Consider the following 20,062-nt stretch of genomic DNA (forward strand, 5'->3'; position numbering starts at 1 on the left):
TGTGCATATTTCTCTCCTGATTAAGACTAGACTTTCTCCAATAAATGACTCATATTTACTCAGAAGCAATGGTTTGAAGTTGAAAATGTCTTTATGGATTACCAAACATCCAGTTTTTCATTTCACAAAATGTTACTTGATAGATTAGAGTCATGCGGATTATTTGTGGATTATTGAGATGTTTTTATCAGTTGTTCGAACTCTCATTATGACGGCACCCATTCACTGCAGAGGATCGTTTTGGTGAGCAAGTGATTTAATGCTAAACGAATCTGTTTCAATGAAGATACAAACTTAAATCTTGTGAATTTCGTAGATACTAAATTTATTGTGTCCTATGCAATTTGGGTTTCGTAAACAGCATTCGACAGAAAGTGAAGTGAAGTGAAGTGACATTCAGCCAAGTATGGTGACCCATACTCGGAATTCGTGCTCTGCATTTAACCCATCCAACGTGCACACACACAGCAGTGAACACACACACACCGTGAACATACACCCGGAGCAGTGGGCAGCCATTTTATGCTGCGGCGCCCGGGGAGCAGTTGGGGGTTCGGTGCCTTGCTCAAGGGCACCTCAGTCGTGGTATTGAGGGTGGAGCGAGCACTGGACATTCACTCCCCCCACCTACAATTCCTGCCGGCCGGGGACTCGAACCCGTAACCTTTGGATTACAAGTCCGACTCTCTAACCATTAGGCCACAACTTCCCCAGAAACTGCTGTATGTTATTTTATTGAGCAAATTCGGTCAAAATTAGATAAGGGTGGGGTTGTGGGTGTTGTGTTCCTTGATTTACAAAAGGCATTTGATACACTAAATCACAATATTTTATCTAAATTATCACATTTTAATTTTTCGGAAGATACAATAAAATGGATTGAGTCTTATTTTACATCAAGGAAAGAGTGTACCCGGATTAATACATTTTCTTTAAGAGATTGTCCCACAGGGGTTCCTCAGGGGTCAACCCTAGGGCCATTACTCTTTAATTTGTATTTGAATGATCTTCCAGATAATTTGTCCTGATTTTAGATTGGTTTACTCAGTGCTGCTTAACATTAAATGTTCGTAAAAGTGCATGTATGCATTTTAAAAAGGAGGTCCAACCAGATATATTAGTTAATGGTGAAAAATTACAAATTGTACCAGATTTTAAGTATCTTGGAGTTATTTTAGATTCTCATTTAACATTTGAAAAGCATGTTCGAAAAATAGTTTGTGCAGTGTCACCTCAACTTAGACATTTTAAATTTCAACTGTCAATAGAAGCTTCAAGAGATTTTTTTCGATCTTTTCTCATTCCTCTTATTGTATTACCTCATGGTCACAAGCAGGAAAATCTACTCTTAGACCTTTATATACTTTGTATAAACGTGCTCTAAAAGTATTCGATAAAAAAAACGTGCAGGTATCATCATTGTTTGATTATTAATAAGTCATTTTTTTTTTTTTTTACTTTTGACAATTTTGTGTTTTATAATTGTTGTTTAATGCAAACAATCTTGCACCTTCACCCTTGAAGGAATTTGTTTTCTCTTGTACTGAGAATATAAGACAAACTTGAGCCTTATCAAGAGGTGATTGTGCAGTGAATTTTAGAGCTACTGATTTTGATCATTCAGCTTTCTCTGTAAGTGCTGTTAATAACTGGAATAATTTACCAATTACTAGAAGACAGTGTTCTACTTTAGCACGATTTAAGCTACATTTGAAATTATGGTTAAAGACGGGTCAGGTGTGTGACCATTGAGTATTTCTGTATTTTGAATGAAACTTTGGTGAGTTGCACATTTTTTATAATTGTTTGAAGGATGATGCTTTGTAGTATTTATAGGGGATATTTTGTAGAAATTTGGATTGTAGTTTCTATGTGGGGGATTATATTTTTTATCTGTTAAATTTTGGGGGGGATTTTACTGTAAATGGTATTATACTGATGTTTTTGTCACATAATTTGTTTTGTATTTTCCTGCCCAGGGACAGCAGATTTAGCTCTGTAGCTAATTCTGGGGCAGTTGCCTGACTGTCTATTGTCCCTGTCAAATAATGAATGAATAAAAAAATAAATTAAAAAAAAAGGCCTTTAACAGGATATTGCACCAACTATCAGGTTCCAGAAGCATTTTTAGCGATTAAGTATAGGCTAAACCCTTCAAGACAGACCTTCTTCATTCTCTCCTCCCTATCGTGACTACTTTCACAAAATGTATTTCTAAAGGCGGTTATAGATTTAGTAGATGAGTGTAAAAGCATCAGTAAACAAATGCAAATCTTTTTGTTGGACAAAACAATGGCTGAAAGAATCCAGGACGAGGCAAAGAATGTAAAAGTTGTTAACTGAGAAACTAGGTCAACACTACTATGCATAATGTAGTAATGTATGTTAATGTGATTACAGAATTTTGCATTTTTGTATGAAGATCCCTGAGCTGGCTGAGAGTCTGATGTATGTGATCTTTTGTCTAAACATTTTGCAGACTTGTTTCTGACCCTCTTCTGATTTCAGTGTTTACGTCCCTGTTTCTATGTCAAAGGTCATGGATTGCATGACCCTGTGCGCCCCGGGTCACCATCCACAACGGCTAAAACACCTACAGCAGATCCACTCTTTTAAAATAGGTTAAAGCAAAAATCCTGCAATTACTTTCTCTCTTCATCACATTTATCTCATCGACCCATAAAACACTATTTTATCATTAAGCACAGCACAATTTCACATTCACAAGTTTCCCATTAACCTTGTTCTGAATTCCAGTTCCATTCATGCTCAGCATGTTAACGAGCTGTCATAAAAGCACAGCTCTCAAGAGCCAAGATCTGCGTGATTAAATGTTTTAAGAGCCATGTGACTTAGTAGATGTTATCTTTACAAACTGGCTGTTAAAATATGCCAGATTGATGATGGAAAGAAATAAACAAGCATGTTAAATCCAAAGGGACGATCTGCATTCTGCTAATATGCAGACAAGAGCATCTCTCTTTCTCTGTGTGTGTGTGTGTGTGTGTGTGCGCGTGCGTAAGTGGGTCAACCAGCTGGATTGAAATATCAGTATAAGAATGACTGAAACAAACTGAATTAAATCAGACAAATTAGAATGCAGTGTAGTTCTGGAGACTCTACAAACAGTGTTTTGCTGAATGAAATCGCACGTACAGTGGTTGGATCCGCTCCAGTGCTGATGTCTGATGGATGAGCTGAAGGGATGGGGCATCTTGTCCGGGATCAGACATCCTCTGCTCTGATTATAGTAATCCATCATGAGGAATGGGTTCACATCCACACTCTCATGCATGATCAGGTCGGACTCAATTCCTCAAGACAACAGCCGATCCACGACTGTACACCTCACATGGAGCTTGGATCCATCCCAGATATTCCCAGAGGAGATCAGGAACTACAGAAGCGAGTAAAACTAAAGCTGAAGCGCTCGTGCATGGTCAGAGATCAGTCCAATCAATGTCCGATGAAACACTTTTTGCAAAAATATAGGCTACAGGATCAACAATGTCTCAAAAGTGCAATTTCTAAAGAGTATATATTTTAGACCACATATACTGTATTTACTCCAAATCTTGATCGGTTAATGCAACAATAAAATACAGAACGAACGAGGCATCAGTTTATCAAATGTCCAGAGCGCTGAGTTTGGTCCAATATTATTTGCGAAGCTCCGAATTAGTGATGTGATTATTTTGTCTCGTTTGTGTCTCCGTGATATCATAAAACTCGTGCCGCGATATTAAACAGGGTCCTTTTTAAACGTTTAGTGTGCTCCCGATTATAAACAGCACACAAACGCGCGTTTAATGTGCTTGTGTGCGCCTGTTATTAATCCGCGCGGTTACCGTGTGTTCACGCGGTCGGAGCTGCTCAGAGTGTGAGAAGATCTTGACGAGAGCGAGCAGCTGTCTGTAGGTGCCGCCCATTAATGATGACGAGACGAGTGACTGCGTTCTGGCCACGCCTATATCTAAATATATGCCCTTTAATCTCCGCCCGCCTTAACGTCTCTGTCTCCAAAGCCCCGCCCACATCGCGTCTCTATCACTTTTTGTGAGTCAAACTATATAACTAAAGACGAGTTTTTTAGCTGGAAAATAAACAAATCAATTAATTAATAAATATAACTTTTTTTATAAAAAAAAAAATACTCCCCATAATCTGTCAGATATCACTGAACAATCTGTCTGTGACAAATCTAGACTCTCTAAACAAACAGCAAAATAAATTATTATTATTATTATTATTAAAATTAATATTATGGGCTAATAATTTACTAGTGTCTATTATTTCAATACTTTGGGCTTTTTACTCCCCAGCTCATTCATTCATTCATTTCCATTATCTGATAGGAGCTTATTAGCTGTTCTTACCAAACCATTCATTAGTCGGTATGTGCAAATTTAGATTCAGAAACAAGTTATTCAAAGTTTTCATTTCATTTAAAAAATTCTAAATCCGACATAAATAAAATAATAAGCAAATAAATAAACAACAAACAAACAAAAATAAATAAATTAAGCAAACAAACATTATCAAAAATGATGCCAAAACACATTTGGTTAATTTAAGTCCATGATACAATTGTTATTCCAGGACTACGGAGCCCCTTAGAGCTCATGGTGGTGGAAAGATTTCGGAGTGGGTGAAAAAAATTCGGGGTGGGAGGAAAAAATATTTTTCAAATCTTTTGCGTTCCCTCGCAAAACTTTGCATTCTCTCGCAAAGAGGGTGAAAAAGACCCTAAAAAAAAAAAGTTTCACCCACCCCGAAATCTTTCCACCACCATGAGCTCTTAGGGTCTCCGTACTGGACATATAATGAAAGTTTAAATATTTTTTTTTTTTTTTTTTTTTTTGTAGTTGATATGCTAAATGTGGCATATATTTCAATATTTAAATTTGTAAATTGTCAAAATAAATAAATAAATATTAAATAAAAAAACACATTTATTTAAAAAGTGTCAATTTAAACGCTGCACTGGGAGCAAGGAGACACAGAGATTCCAATAGCACCGTTTATTTAAAATCAACACACTGAATAAGCAGCTTGGGGAATAGACGAACAATACAGGACATGGGAGACAAGGAGACACAGGGCTTAAGAACACAGGGAAATCAACGAGGAAGAACAGAAACAGGTGTGGAGTAATTAAACACAGGGCTAGGGACTAATGAACTAATGATTACAGGGAACGAGGACAGGAACAGGAAGGCCAAATATGGACATGAGAGGCGGGGAAACACGAGGCAGTCTGACAAAAAGGGCATGCATATATATATACTATATATATATACATGCATATATGGTACTACAATGCGGTGTGAAATAATTCAATCCTTTAATACGATTTGACATTTGACTAAGTCAAGGTTACTGTTGAACGAAGAGAGTGTAATGTATGCACATCCAAAAACTTTGGCAGGTGCTCGATCATATGAAACACTCCACAGTCAATAAACAAAAATCGGCACACTGCCACTACTGCGCTCAAAAGTTTTCATTAAAATCACAATGTTTCGATCCTAAGGTACTGTTGAAATCACTTTATTTACACAGAACAGGGCTCTCAGCTTGAACCAATGGCCTAGTTCAAAATTACATATCAATGCTAAAATGATAAGTTCTAGTCAAAGGAATATAAAAGAATGGCATCTTCAAAACTCATTGTCAATATTTCACAATTTTTGAATTGCATAATGCACATCCTGTAAGTTTTGGTTTCTTAAACCAACTTCAGAATTCCTCCTTCTCAACTAGTTTGGCCCTTCTCTAGTTCTCTCATGGCTTATTTGTCTCTCTCTCCATTGCCGTTTTACTAATTTGCCTAATGTTATGCGGCTGAACTTTTGCTGAACCCCTAGAAGCAGTCAGCCTCACCTCTCAATGACCCACTCCATGACACCGATTCGCTTCCATGCCTTTCTCATCTGACATCACACAAAGGCGTTCCACCTTGTTCACCGGCCTTGCATAACCACACTCAGCAAGAGGAGTGCTTTCCTTTGAATGATGAGCTGAAATTTTCCAGAGAAACAGCCTCAAATGAGTCACAAAACAACAGCAACATCTTGGAGGAGGCTTAGTAAACTTTTGTAAGTGCATATATCACTCTTTCCACTGAATATCCAGTTTCATCTCAAAAGCTGATTCAAAAGTGTTTCCATACTAAATGTCATTGCATTAAATAACAAAATACCAAGTGGCATTCATTTTAAATAAAGTTTTAATGCAAAATGTTTCACAGAAAGATTTTTCAGACTGAAATGATAAACCAATAGATATGAGAAGTGAAGGCAAGATTGTGCTACTTTCTTGATCATGGTCCCATTATTGCAGAGCTGTCCAATCCTGCTCCTTGAGGGCCATTGTCCTGCAGAGTTTAACTTCAACCAACTCCAACACAGTTTCCCGCAAGTTTCTAGTGAATCTGAAGACCTTGATTAGCTGGTTTAGGTATGTTTAATTGAGAATGGCGCTAAACTCTGCAGGACAGTGGCTCTCCAGGAACAGCCCCATGAATTATTGGAACACACTTCATAGTTAATGTGATTATGTAGATACGCTGCTAAAACACTGTGAACTTGAGGGAAACTGACTACACACATCCACTAAAAATCATTGCAACAAAAAGCTGATTGAAAGTCACTGTAAAAACAAGTTTTGTTCTGAGAAAAGCTCTAGCATCAACTTTCTCTACAGCACTTTTCCTCCTCCAGACTTTCAATATATTGAGACCTGGACCACTCTACAACCACAGCAGTTGAATGCTAGATTAGTTGTAAGCATGTATTTCATTAATGCCTTGCTTTATTTGCAAATCCAATTAATTAATGCTTAATGCTGCGACCCACTCAGTGGCTCTTACAGTATGTGAAGTAAGTGAGTGAGTGTGTTTTTACGAGATTCATTTAGCATAAACTTAATCAGAGAGAGGAAATTTGGCGTGAGTTTTTGACTCACTGGGAATGATGGGGGGAAAAAATGTAATTGTGTTGTGAGAAATATCTTAATACTGAGAAACATGCGTTTATCCTAAACAGTTTCTTCATTTAAACCTCATTTACACATTGCAGATTACATAAGAGACATGCTCAAAACCACCCCACCCCCGTGCCAGGCCAGCCAGAGTTTGAGTGTGGTGATAAAGGGGGAATAAGGGGGTAAAGGTGGGTTTATGGGCCAAACTAATGGCAGTAATTGTGGATAGTACCTTTTGAGGGTGTTAAACTATTATTATAACCCACACTAAAATATATTATTTCCTGGAAGTTAAGAAAGGTGCCCTAAACCAGGACAATAGTGTTTGGCCTTTAACAGCACTCACAGGTTGTCGCCAGCCACATGCAGCTTTTTCAAATGCATTAGGTTGGTCTTTTCAAGGTTGCTGTCACTACCCAAATTAATTCTCAGAAGGTCTCTCCCTGGACAAGAATAAAAGATGTTGAACTGTGATGTTGAACTGTGAGACTCCTGGCAGACGACAAAATTATTACTTATGCCGAGAAAAATCTTAAAAGCTTTAAACCTTTTAAAAAATCATTTGGGTAACATGAATTGGGGGCTCGTCCGGGATCTTCGAGCAAGTTTAAACTTTTCATAAATCAGTCTAAATCTAGAATCTTAAAATTAATCTGATTAATAATCTGAAAAAGTCAAGTATTTCATGACTTTATGGTAATATAACTGTGTTATATAGGTTTCCTCAGCAAAACAGTCTCAGAATTATTAATTTATGTTTAAATGCAGTAACGAACAATTTCTGAGGGATTTTGTAATGTCTGAACGACAAATTGGAGTATTTCAACATCATTTGGGTCTGATTTCCTCCAACACCCATGCTTCTAAGCGCCACACAGTTTGTGTTGTTCTAATACCAATAAATCTCTTTTCATCTTTTAGTGCAATGCCAAAAGGAGGAAAGACTGAGGAAACTCTAGCTGTGAACTATGTCCGTAGGGATGAGCGCTGAGCTAATCTGCTCTTGGATCATTGAGTTTGTGCATTAGTTTTTAAGACAGGGTTTAACTAGGCAGGATGACACCAGGAATCTGGGATTGGTGATGTGGGAACCCTTTTTAACACATGAAGAACTGTGAGAAGAAAGTAAAAAAGTAAAAAAGAAAACTACAGCTACTGTAACCAATAACTACTAATATTTGAACCAGCACCAGTGTTACTGAGGTCCTGGATATATTTACATGTAAGTAGACTAAACTAACATATATACCAATTAAAATAAAATAAACCAAAATGAACTTTAAAATGTGAAAAATATATAAAAAAAAAAAAACAATATTTCTGTAATTTGTTTATTTTTTTTTTTTGATGACAGTAGTAGCTCTTACTTACAATAGATTCATTAATTATAACAATAACCTTTGGGAGGATTTTTATTTCTATGGTAAAGTCAAGGACAATGTTATTTTAGTATCTTCGAGATACATCATAGTTTTATTAATAGTGCAAATTATAATTTTTTTGTTATACTTACCAATTTTATTTTACTTTGTTTTAAATTTGACTAATTCTTTTAGGTGTTTTGTCATTTTTATTATTATTAGAATTTTTTAGGTCACATTTTATTCTAAGGTCCATAAACCATCTATAAACCATCATCTATGACGTTTGCCCCAATAAACTCGTAACTAATTATTAATAGTTAGTAAACTAGTTGTTAAGATCAGGTATTGGGATGTAGAATATGTTTGTTTTAATGTTTATTGCATGTCAAATAACAAAAATGTGGGTTTATTTTGATAGTTAAGTATAATAACCCTATTCAAGGGTTAGGTTAAAAAGTGGAAATTGGCACAAATACCTCCCTCTCACACTGAAAACTGAGAATGTTAGTAGTATTGGGGACACTTCATTTGATGTCCATTTGATTTCGCAGATACTATTTAAACTAAACTGAGCTAGACAATGACATCTCTGAATTCAATAATGAAATGCCTTTAACTGAAAATTGAGTGTTTAATCGTATTTTATACATTACTAACATTCTATCCTCCAATTTGATACTGTTAAGTGTTTTGACATGATCTGTATTGTTAAAAGCGCTATATAAATAAAGGTGACTTGACTTGACTATTGGAGTGGGTCGTCAGAACATCACTAAGTGCATCAAAGCTGTAACAGGCAGTTTAACAGGGTGGTGTGTTTCATAAATCTACACAAAAAACAGACCTCCACATGGCCTCACATTGTACTTTTATTCTCTCTGACCCATCATTCCTCAAACACAGAGAGGCATGGCCCCTTTAATGTGCCCTATAGAGCACGCTCAGTCATTTATGGCACACACTGTAGCTCTTGCAAGAGGTCTTTATGGTAAACGGCTGATGTACGGCAGCCATTACATGCTGTAATGACCAATATACACCTTTAGCCAAACAGACTTTCTTTGAAAAAGCATATGTCACAAAAGTACTGTAGGCCCCGTTTACACTTGGTATTAAAGGGATAGTCTATCTAAAAATGAAAAGTCTATTATTTACTCACCCCATTGTCATTCCAAAACTGTTTTTTTTCCACACCCATACACACATGGACTCACGCACGCACGCACGCACGCACACACACACACACACACACACGTTTTTTTCTATCCCATTACCCTAACCTTACCCCATAATCCTACCCCTCACACAAAACTTTCTGCTATTTTAGATGAAAAAAAAACAAAAAAAAACATTCTGTATCTATAATTATAAGCTGTTTTCCCCATGGGGACCAAAAACGTCACAAGGACAAGGATTTTGGATATTAAGATATTTTGAAGGATGTAACCAAACAGTTTCAGTTCCCATTTTTTCCTTCCACATAATGCCTGTAGCTCCAAAGTCATTGGGAAGAGAAACTGGTTGGTTACCAAAAACAATTATACATAAAATCATTCGTTTTCGTACAATTCCCATTGCAAAAATTGCCACCTCATAAAATAGCTACATTTTCTTATGAGATCAGGTTGAATGCCATCATGACGGACTGTAATTTTGTAAAGAAAGCTATCAAAAGGTCTACAGTAGATTAGACGCCAACTCTTATCCTAGAAATCCATTGTCCTGCAGAGTTTAATCAAACATACCTGAACCAGCTAATCAAGGTCTTCATGATCAGTGTTGCCAACTGCTTTCAATTGAAAGTAGCTAAAACTGGTATAAATGTCACTAGATGACATTATAATGGCAAATTCACTGATCTATAGACCCTTTTAATGCCGACGTCACATTACGTCACAGCGCTAGCTGGAGGCAAAACAAAGGTGGCTAATTTAAACCTGCACAGATTCGGCTATACAAGGAACTAAAAATATCACCTTATTGTGATGTTGGGTGCCCGAATTGATGAAGGAAAGGCTCCAATTTGACATTTTATTGCATATCTGCTGCCACTGCCAGACAAAAAACCGACGACAGCTGTGGTTAAACAAGATAAAACGAGCGGACTGGACAGAAAAGATCGGCAAAAATGCTCGCATTTGCAGCGCACACTTCTTATCAGAAGAGATTAAATAATGTATTGTCTTTTGTTGTTATGGGTGCGATTTCTTATGCATCTCACTATGCCGTGTATGAAATAATGTCTGTGTGAATGTGTGTAAAACAAAAAACTGACGATTGCTGGAATAATAATGTAAAAATAGTTGCCTGCTGAAATTGAAAAATATATACATCTTCATGACTAGATAGACACGGTGAGTTTGTCTTAACTATACACATTAGATGTGAGTCACTCAACCGGCAGGGATCCTGCCAGATCGTCCATCCTTTGAGTAAAAGCATGGTCGGCCAATCTGGTTTCATCCGTTAAAGTTAAACTTTTCAAATAACAATCGCGGTCCCGAGTAACCTTACATATGCAGGTAAAATCGGAATTTCTCCAGTTATTGTTAAAAAAAACAAGCTAACAAACTTCATAGCTAGCGTTAATGAAGCGGTCAGTGGAATCTTTCTGCCTCCAGCTAAGCTCCGCCCACAGAAAAACGTCACAATGTTTACTAACAGAAAAAGGGTCTATATAAAGATGAATATTGATCAGTGGGCAAGACAAAAACTTAGATAAGGTTTGTCCAAGAAGTTGCTATATTTGTTTCTAAACTTTTGAAAAAAGTCTCTAAAGGGGTGGGGAAGTAACTAAATCGCTAAATTGGCAACACTGTTCAGGATTGCTTGAAAATCACGGAAGGTGTGTTGAAGCAGGTTGGAAATAAACTTTGAAGGACGGTGGGTCTCCAGGAGCAAGGTTGAAGACTATAATGAAGGTGCATCAGAACAGAAATTTAGATTTAGTTACAAAATAAATAGCTAGTTTAGTATTATGAGGATATATGGAAAAAAATAATGTACCGCAGTCGCAGACATTCCTATTCAGAACGGGATTAGATTTCTTACAGGACGCCCAATTTAGATGAAAAACAAATCTTTTTTTTTCTTTCTTTTACCAAGATTGTGTGCGAGACACAGACTTGTTCAATTCAGACGGGATTAAGATCACAAAGTACATCTGTGAAACATGAATCTGACCTGACCTCTTGGGAAACCAGTTCTGTCCAAATAGGGCAATAGTTGTGAGAGAGAAAAAGCGCAAGATTCTGGTTATACTTCAGTACTGTTTCAAACTGATCTGGCTAATGTAGCGGATTCACAAGATGTTAAGTTTTCTGAAGCACACTCACTCTGTCCATTCATCCATCTATCCATTGCAAAGTGGCTGCAAAAGCCCATCCCCGTGATGCTGAACTGGGATAAGCCAACATGCTGTCAAGAGCAGTGAAAAAGAAACACTCTCAGCTTGACTGCTGCTGGAGAAGATTAGATCATTGTGAGAATTGGATGGGGGGAGGGGGATGCTTTAAATGGATTTCCTGTGTGTGCTTGTGCCCTCTGCCTTATGACATCCCCCTGACATGACATGCACTTGAGACTCCCCCTGGGTCATGGAAACACATCTGATATACAGCACACAAACAGTAAAGCCCCTTTCACACTGCACGTTGGTCCCGGAACATTGCTGGAAAATTGCCAGAGTGCCTTCTGTGTGAACGCAACCACGACCCGGGATTGATTCCGGGACCAATCCAGGGTTGGGGACCTAGTAACATTGCCGGGTTCAGTCCCGGAACGAGCGCTGTGTGAACAAAAGCCGGATAAATGCCGTAAAGGCTGATGACGCGCGTTATCATGCGACTCTTTCACCAGGTGTTTTGAAGGCAGATCAACATTCACACAACGAAAAATGTGTAAACTGGAATGAAGCAGCGATCGAAGCTCCTCACTATCCGCGCTGAAGCTTTAGTTTTAGTTTTTTTTTTTCTTGTTTTTCGTTCGCCAGTTTAGTGAAATGGTGCGTGGCGCATTATATACGTCACATGATGACGTCACGTGTCATTCCGGAACATTTACGGCAGTGGGGATTTCTTTAAGACTGCAAGGGAAGCTCGGCTTCCCCTATAATGTCAAAAAATGAATGGTCAAACATGTACTATTGTGTTAACATTTTATTGATTAAAAATGCGTTAGAACACGTTCATCTCAGAGACGAGTTCGTTCAGAATCAGCTACAAATAGCAGGTGACTGGATTTCCTTCTCATATATTCCCGTAGCATCAGTGTATTTGCCTGTTGAAGCCCAGCGTCCATTGACTTCAATGGGGCTGCTTTGAACAGTTTTTTTCAGGGCTTCAAAACTAGACGGTCATTGGATAAATGCTGTGATTATGTCCCGCCCCCGGACGCTCAGCGTCTCTGGGGTGAATGGAGGAGTGGGCGGGACTGGACTCCGGGCTTCTGCGTGATGATTGGAGGGTTTGTCGAAAGACTGCATCTCCTTTTGATTGACAGCGATTGTGTCCTATAAGAAGTCGCTGATGCTGAAGCTATTCGAGCCAGTGTTGCCAACTTAGCGACTTTTCAGACCACCCTAGCGACCCTTTTCCCCAAAAGTGACTAGCGACAAATCTAGCGACTTCTTTGACAAACCTTAGCGAGTCTCTGTGATCGCTGGTACTACCGCAACGGCGCGAGGTGAGCGCGCACGCACGCACCTCTTTCTCTGTTCAGTGAGCGGCTGAGAGGAGCAGCGCATTCAGTTCAAATAGATATTATGTTGCTTCTCTAATTTTACATGCAAATATAGCCGAAATCACAGCACAGGAATTGTCTTATCTTGTATGTATTATTTGATTTAATCAGATGACGGCTCGATTATAAATTAGGATTTTTGTGCAGACTAACTTCTTGGGAGGGAGAGCTGGTTATGTATTCTTAAAGGGCTGCGTTTCAGTCACTATTTCATATTTATCCCGTTTACTGACAACATAAACAGTAAAATATATAAAGGAAAACAGTTTTATTGAGAATTTAGCTGCATTAAAATACAGTATGAGCACAGAGAGACAAACAAATGTAAAAGGCAATATGACGCGATGACGTAATGCAGGGCTCCAGACAAAAAAATCGAGTAAGGAGCCATTGGCTCCTATAAAAGAAAAACTTAGGCGCCAAATTATTTTTTTAGGTGCCACAGAATAAAAGTGGTTTATTTTATTATTATCATTTTATTTTTCCCCCCTATTTTAACATTTCAATCATTTTGTCATGTGTTTATGTCTTATCTTTTCTAGGCTTTATCAGCATTTTAATCCATCTTGTAGATGATCAGGTCGACCGGGGGACTAAGGTTCACTTAAAGTGTGAATTAAATGTCTTTTACAACTTGAAATATACAGTCACAAAGAATTGTTCGTTACACAGAATCTGTACCAATATCATGGACCATAAGCATCACTTGGCAACTGAGTGCAGTGCATCCTATAAATGTTGTCACGTCTTTCACACATTCAGTCTGTTTTTCTTCATTAGTAAAATGCAATTTTATAGGAGGAGTTGAATCATGTACAACAGAATAAGTAAAAATATTAATATGCAACAGTGCATGAATATAGCAAAACGCTCCTCTTTATAGTTATTTTTCTAGCTGACTGAGTTTATGGACACTGAGTGGTTATTCTGAGGTAAATGTATTACAATGCAATGTTTACAAGCTTTATACATTTCCTCAGTTTGAAACACTGAAACACAGCTTTTACATAAAACATTTCAGTAAGTTGTACTATAGGCTTTCTTATTGCCTACCTTTTGATCATGTTCATTTCATACTATAGTAGTAAATCGAAATATATAATGGGTTCACTTGCTGCTTTAACTGAGGTGCTAAAGAGATCGCGCCTGAGCATTAAGTGCGATACTCTCCGCTCGCGCGATCCGGACGCATACACGGACCGTGTGGACGCGGGGTACTGGTGTTTATATTACCGACAGTGTGCGCTTGTGGTCCGCATTAAAGAGCACCCAAACCGCATCATTTGAATTTCGTAGCATTTTAAAGCTGCTACTTTGTTTATTAAAAAGTAAGATAGCACAAAGCTTTTTGCGATTACTGGATGGCAAGTGCGCTTCAAATAACAGGAAGTCCATGCATTAACAGAACACAGCATATAGACTAAGATCTCGATAAGAAGATCGACCGGACAAGTGTAAATGCATCTGGTTGTTGAAACCACATATGGTAATTTTACTCCTCCCATAATATTAAAATAATAGACGTGTGAGAGCGTTTTATAGGCTATATGGCATGTTATAGTCAGATATGACAGCGCAATGCAACAAGCATCACCGCGGATGAGTAGCGGAGTATTTCTTCAGCAAGCGACGCGCAAACTGAATGAACCTGAAAGTAAGTCGCAGACGCTCAACACACAATCTTCTTCATTAAAAGTAGCGAGACTAGTCTATCTTTCCAGTGCTGATGCCGCGCGCTCTCTTGATATTGAAATTAGCTGATAATTAATAAAATTATCCATTGCTTTCATTGACGTGAACTCCGTTATATTTGCATATGAAGCGGGAATTGAAGAACGGATTTATATCCGTTTTGCGAAGACACATTTATGTGGCCAAGTGTAAATGGGGAAACATTTTAACAAATCATATAGATATCCGATCAGAGAAAATGCATGAAGTGACCAGGTGTAAACAGGCCCTTTCAGGTCTCTCTCACTGCGTTCAGCAGACTGTGTGCGGCAGAGATGAGGACTGTTTGAAACTCTTTTCCAGTAAAACTTTGATGCGCATCGTCTTATGTAAGTTTAATACGTGAACATAACAAAAGATGTGAGCGCAAAACAATCGGGAAAAAAGTCCTTTCATGCAAATTATATATAGTCGCCAGTGGCGACCTCAGCAAAAATTTCACTCGCAAGTTAATATTTTTGGTCGCAAATGCGACCATTTTAGTGCAGTTTGGAGCCCTGTAATGGATATGCTAATTAGCGCATGACGTCATCTGGCGACATTTAGCGACTTTTCAAACTGGCTTTAGCTACTTTCCATCGATAGAAGTTGGCAACACTGATTCGAGCTCAGTCCCATAGTGGATTTTGCAAGTGTAGTCAAAAGACAAACTGCTGCAACCTATTTCTTGATATTTGCTTGGAGAAATTGCTGGCCAATTTTCATTATACATTTCACACAATTATACACCACATTCCTTGTTTCAGTTAAACCTAATTCCCACATTTCCTCCATCGAGTTTAATGTTTTTAGATCGTTTGTTCATTCATTCATTCATACAGTAGGCCAGGCGGTGAACTAGCCAGCTAGCAAACTGCACACGATGGCAGAATTTACGTATAAATAAATGGACAATTTTTTATGATGTAGGCCGAAAATGAGCTTCCCCTCTTTGAAAGACCAGCAGCCGCCACTGATTTACGGGTTGTGTGTGAACGCGCGCACAGATTCCGGAAAATCACTGGCAGTGTGAATGCAGCAAATCTAACGACCCGGGAACAATTGCCGGAACACATTACCCATGTATTTTCCGGAATCTCTGTGTGAAAGGGGCTTAAGTGTGACAGAAGCCACTTTTCCAACAGGAGAACCGGAGCTGGTTTCCAATATGCATCATTTCCACAAATTTCCACCGTAGAAAAAGCAGTTCTGGGTCAGAAAAATAGGCTTCACACCGACCCACTAAAATCTGCTAGTCACGAACCAGGAACCACTACAGTCTGTCACCAAGTACAGTTTTCAAAACAGGAACAACTCACTCTGGAAAGACTGATGCAAAACTAGATTAATCCCATTATAATCAATGAAGTTGCTGTTTTTATATGTGTCACATTATGCAAAGACTCAGGACACTTACAATAAAATTGTTATTCTTAAAAATCTGTGTCTGAATTCATATAAAGTTTATTTGTTACACACCATGATACCTGAATTTAACTTGATCAAAAACCTGTTCTACACAATCTACTACATGCCTTCTTCTCATACTTTTCAAAGGCCAGACATCCATCCATCCATTTTCCATATAGATTATCCTTGCAGGGTTGTAGGACTTTTCATAGACCTTGTAGTATAATTTAAAAAATGCTCACCTTTACATGTCTATTTGCTTATAATGTTTTTATAAAATTATATTGTTATTCATATTTCAAAATGAACATTTATGGGACCTAAGCAACTCTAATTTAATTTATTGACTTGAATGTTTATATATACGTATAGATTTTTTTTTTTTTTTAGAAAAATTGTCAAAATTTAAGAATCAAACATGAAACATCAGGCTTTTGAGGAATGTTGCATTACAATACATACGCCCCCCCCCCCCATTTTAAAACTACAATGCTTTGACAATAAAACTAAGCATTTAAATATGATCTTATTAATTGATATATTATTGAGAGATATAGTGTTACAACTTATATTTATATGCATTTTATGTAAGTAGTCTGCTATTTTGTTATAAGAAATAGGCTAAAAATATCCATATGAATAACAACATCTGCTATAAATTTTTCTTAAGTTTGGGCCTCTGAATAAATTTTCTGTTATTTACTTATTTGCCAAGTTAGAGCTCCCTATTGTCTCTATAACACACTATATGGAATATAAAATCCTGATGTGTCAAATATAATACAGAACATAAAACATATGAAAACGTTTAAGATGTTCTTTTATATTTTGTCAATAAACCTGCGTTTAAAAATAGATCTTTTTAACTATTATTTCATATGTCAGGTTTTAAATGAAAACACTCAGTCAATTGACTTTTGATCTGAAATTATTTTCTCAAAACTTATAAGTGTAAACAAAGATTGTGATACGCTACATTTGTCATGTTATGTCATTGTTCAACAGTGAAGTATGTAGACACTGGTCTGTTAATTACTATTACAATTAATTACCATTCTCACTCCTGAGAGCATCTGATTGGACAAAACTAAGAGAAACGCTACATTTAAAAAATGTTTATTCACTAAAAGATAACTCAACTTTTAGGCGTACACCAGCATATAGATGTTAGACTTAATTCTAACAGTCATGAACTAAAAGCCACTCCAGTTTAATTTCATCAGGAGACTTTTTCCCCATTTTGAAAACTACAAGAAATTAGCATTAAAACTTAACTAGAATCTACAAGTGCAAATTACGGGACACTAAAATTAGACTGAAAATTACCTACACACTTGGCAGTGACAAAACACTTAAATGCATATGACATTAAGCTGATATTCACAGTAGCACTGATGTCTCTATCTTGTGTGTGTGTGATCTGGATGAGTGTGAGATGTGGAAATGAGCCTGTCCCGTCAGAATCAGTTCAGATGCTAATAGCACATCAGAAATCTAGCAAACAAAGCCCCATCACTGCCCCATGACAAATACCACAGAGCCCGGGGGGTGTTTGTGGGGGACGGGCTGGGGATAATGAAATGGATAACTTCCAAACCTCTTCATTAAAGAGAAAAGAAGAAGATGAGCATATCAAAAAGAAGAAAGAAGAGGAGGAGGAGTGTGTGAGTGTGTGTTTGTAGTAAGAATGTGTGTAGTGTGGTCTTCTAGCTACAGAGCGAGCTCATCCTGGACCATCGAAGTACTGCGTATAGACTTACTATGTCTTCTTCTGTTTTAGTGTCTAGTAAATTAATTTAGTAGACTAATTTACATGACTCGCATTCATGACGCGCACTTAACTGCAGGACACTTGAGTTAACGGCCCCCCTGAAGCCCATCGGGCATCATGTTGGGGGTCACCATGGTCCTTGATTAGCATTTAAATGTCTTTGATAAGAGCTGAGAGGACACGGGCCGCTATATCAGCAGATTTGAGCCGCTCCAAACACACTCTAGTATTCATTAGCTCATTCTACTGACGGTGAAGCTGATCATTAGAGCAAATAAACCCATCACACACAGAGTGAACCCCGGCCGATCACAGCCACTGATAGAACAGAGAGAATGAGAGATGCAGATAAAGACAAGAGAGCGAGCATGTTTAAATTGAACCGGGAAGGACAACTCAGTGAAACCAGGTTGTTGCATGGGGGAAGGCTACTTTTAAAAAATGTTATGTTCGGACAGACACAGATGCACAAACATGCCTTTCCCCATACGGCAAAAAACAAACAAACAATCAAACAACAACAACAACAACAAAAAAAAAAACAATAGCAGTGAGATTATTTTTTTTTTATTTTTGGAAAAATTAGAAATTTAAAATATATTTAGTTTCATATTTATATAATGTATTATCTTCATATACAAAAAAAAAAAAAAAAAAAAAAAAAAAGATTGTATTTCAGGGTCAATAAATCAGTAGGCAATATCCCACTAGAGATCCAAACTAGATTTATTATGATTTATAATGATATATCATACATGTTATATAACAAATATAACACAGTATGTGAATGTCATTTTTGGATTGGATATATTTTGCTGTATGAGTCCCAAAAAACAAGACCCTTGACTAATTGGATCTTGACCCCTTTGTATTTTTGTTTGTTTGGTCTTCCTCATTATAATATAATTTTAAACAGATAAAAGTGTATCTGGCAACATTTCATTACGTTGGTTGCTGTAAATATAGCAGCAGTTTGAATGCATCACATTGTAAGTGCAATGCTGTACCAGGTGAGCTATAAAGCAAGTTTACTATGTCAGGAAAAAAAAATTAATATGAAGCTTTAGGCTCTAAAGGTTATGTGATGTAAACATCAAACTGTATTAGTTTACAAGTCATGCATTATGGAAAAAGGAACTCTGCAAAAATAAGTTTTTATTGTTAGTTAATCTTTCCTGTAATAATTTGTGTTTTACTGCCACAAGTGTTTATTTCAGCTGGAAACGGCAGTAAATTATATTTTGGAGTTTTGCAAAAATATAATAATGTTAAAATATAATTGCTTGTTGTCCTAATGATTTAAGACAACTGTTCTAGTTTCACATGTCGTGAATCACTCTGCACTGTTTCTTCTCATAAGTTTAACTCGAATCAAAAATATAACCATCTGTTGTCCTAATGATTTGTAATACAACTGTTCTAGTTTCACATGTCTTGAATCACTGCATTCTCTCTTTCTTTTTTTCAGTTTAACTCTAATCAATATTTAATGTTCATTTAGTTATTTGGTGCATAATCATGTAGTAAGCAGGATAATATACAGTCACCAGTTCCATTGCATTAATGCCCGGTTTTCTGAACATTATCCCTTTCATAATTTATCAGTAAACTGTAGTGCTTTCAACTCTCTGTAACATATTTAATCATATTTATAGCCAGTCTGCAGAATTTCTTTACAACCAGCACAGAAGGGCTGACGTTAACTAACATGCTTACACACACACACACACACACACACACACACCCTTTCAATGTACATTCCTCTGGGTGTGACTATTGTGTCTCTCTCAATGCAACACTGTGATGATATTTTAGAGTTTTAGGAGTTACATTAGTGCAGAGGGACGTGCAAGAGTTACAGCATAAGCACATATTCAGTCAGGCCTCACAAAGGTTTAGACAAAAAACCTTTCACAATGCACACACACACACACTGCTGACCTGTCACCATTAGATGTGTGACACAAAAGCAGATCATTTATCTACTCATCCTCATGAAACCTCCGCTCTGCTTTCTCACACACACACACACACACACACACACACACACACACACACACACACACACACACGCATGCTCTGA

The 20,062-nt window shown here is 37.4% G+C and overlaps 1 protein-coding gene across 3 annotated transcripts in view; it reads right to left on the minus strand.

Moving 5' to 3' along the window:
* The window catches only part of LOC306852501 (retinoic acid receptor alpha-A), a 215,499-nt gene that overhangs the window by 40,248 nt on the left and 155,189 nt on the right, over positions 1-20,062 (minus strand). Inside the window, exon 1 of one of the 3 annotated variants that reach the window (XM_079389396.1) lies at positions 3,157-3,882. The exons of the other annotated variants lie outside the window; for them this stretch is intronic. Coding sequence (XP_079245522.1) covers positions 3,157-3,295 — 139 coding nt within the window. The 5' untranslated portion in view covers positions 3,296-3,882. Of the gene's footprint in view, positions 1-3,156; positions 3,883-20,062 lie in introns of those variants that run through there. 3 annotated transcript variants of the gene reach the window in all.

The sequence above is a fragment of the Barbus barbus genome (genome assembly GCF_936440315.1).
Source record: "Barbus barbus genome assembly, chromosome: 32".
Lineage (NCBI taxonomy): Eukaryota > Metazoa > Chordata > Actinopteri > Cypriniformes > Cyprinidae > Barbus > Barbus barbus.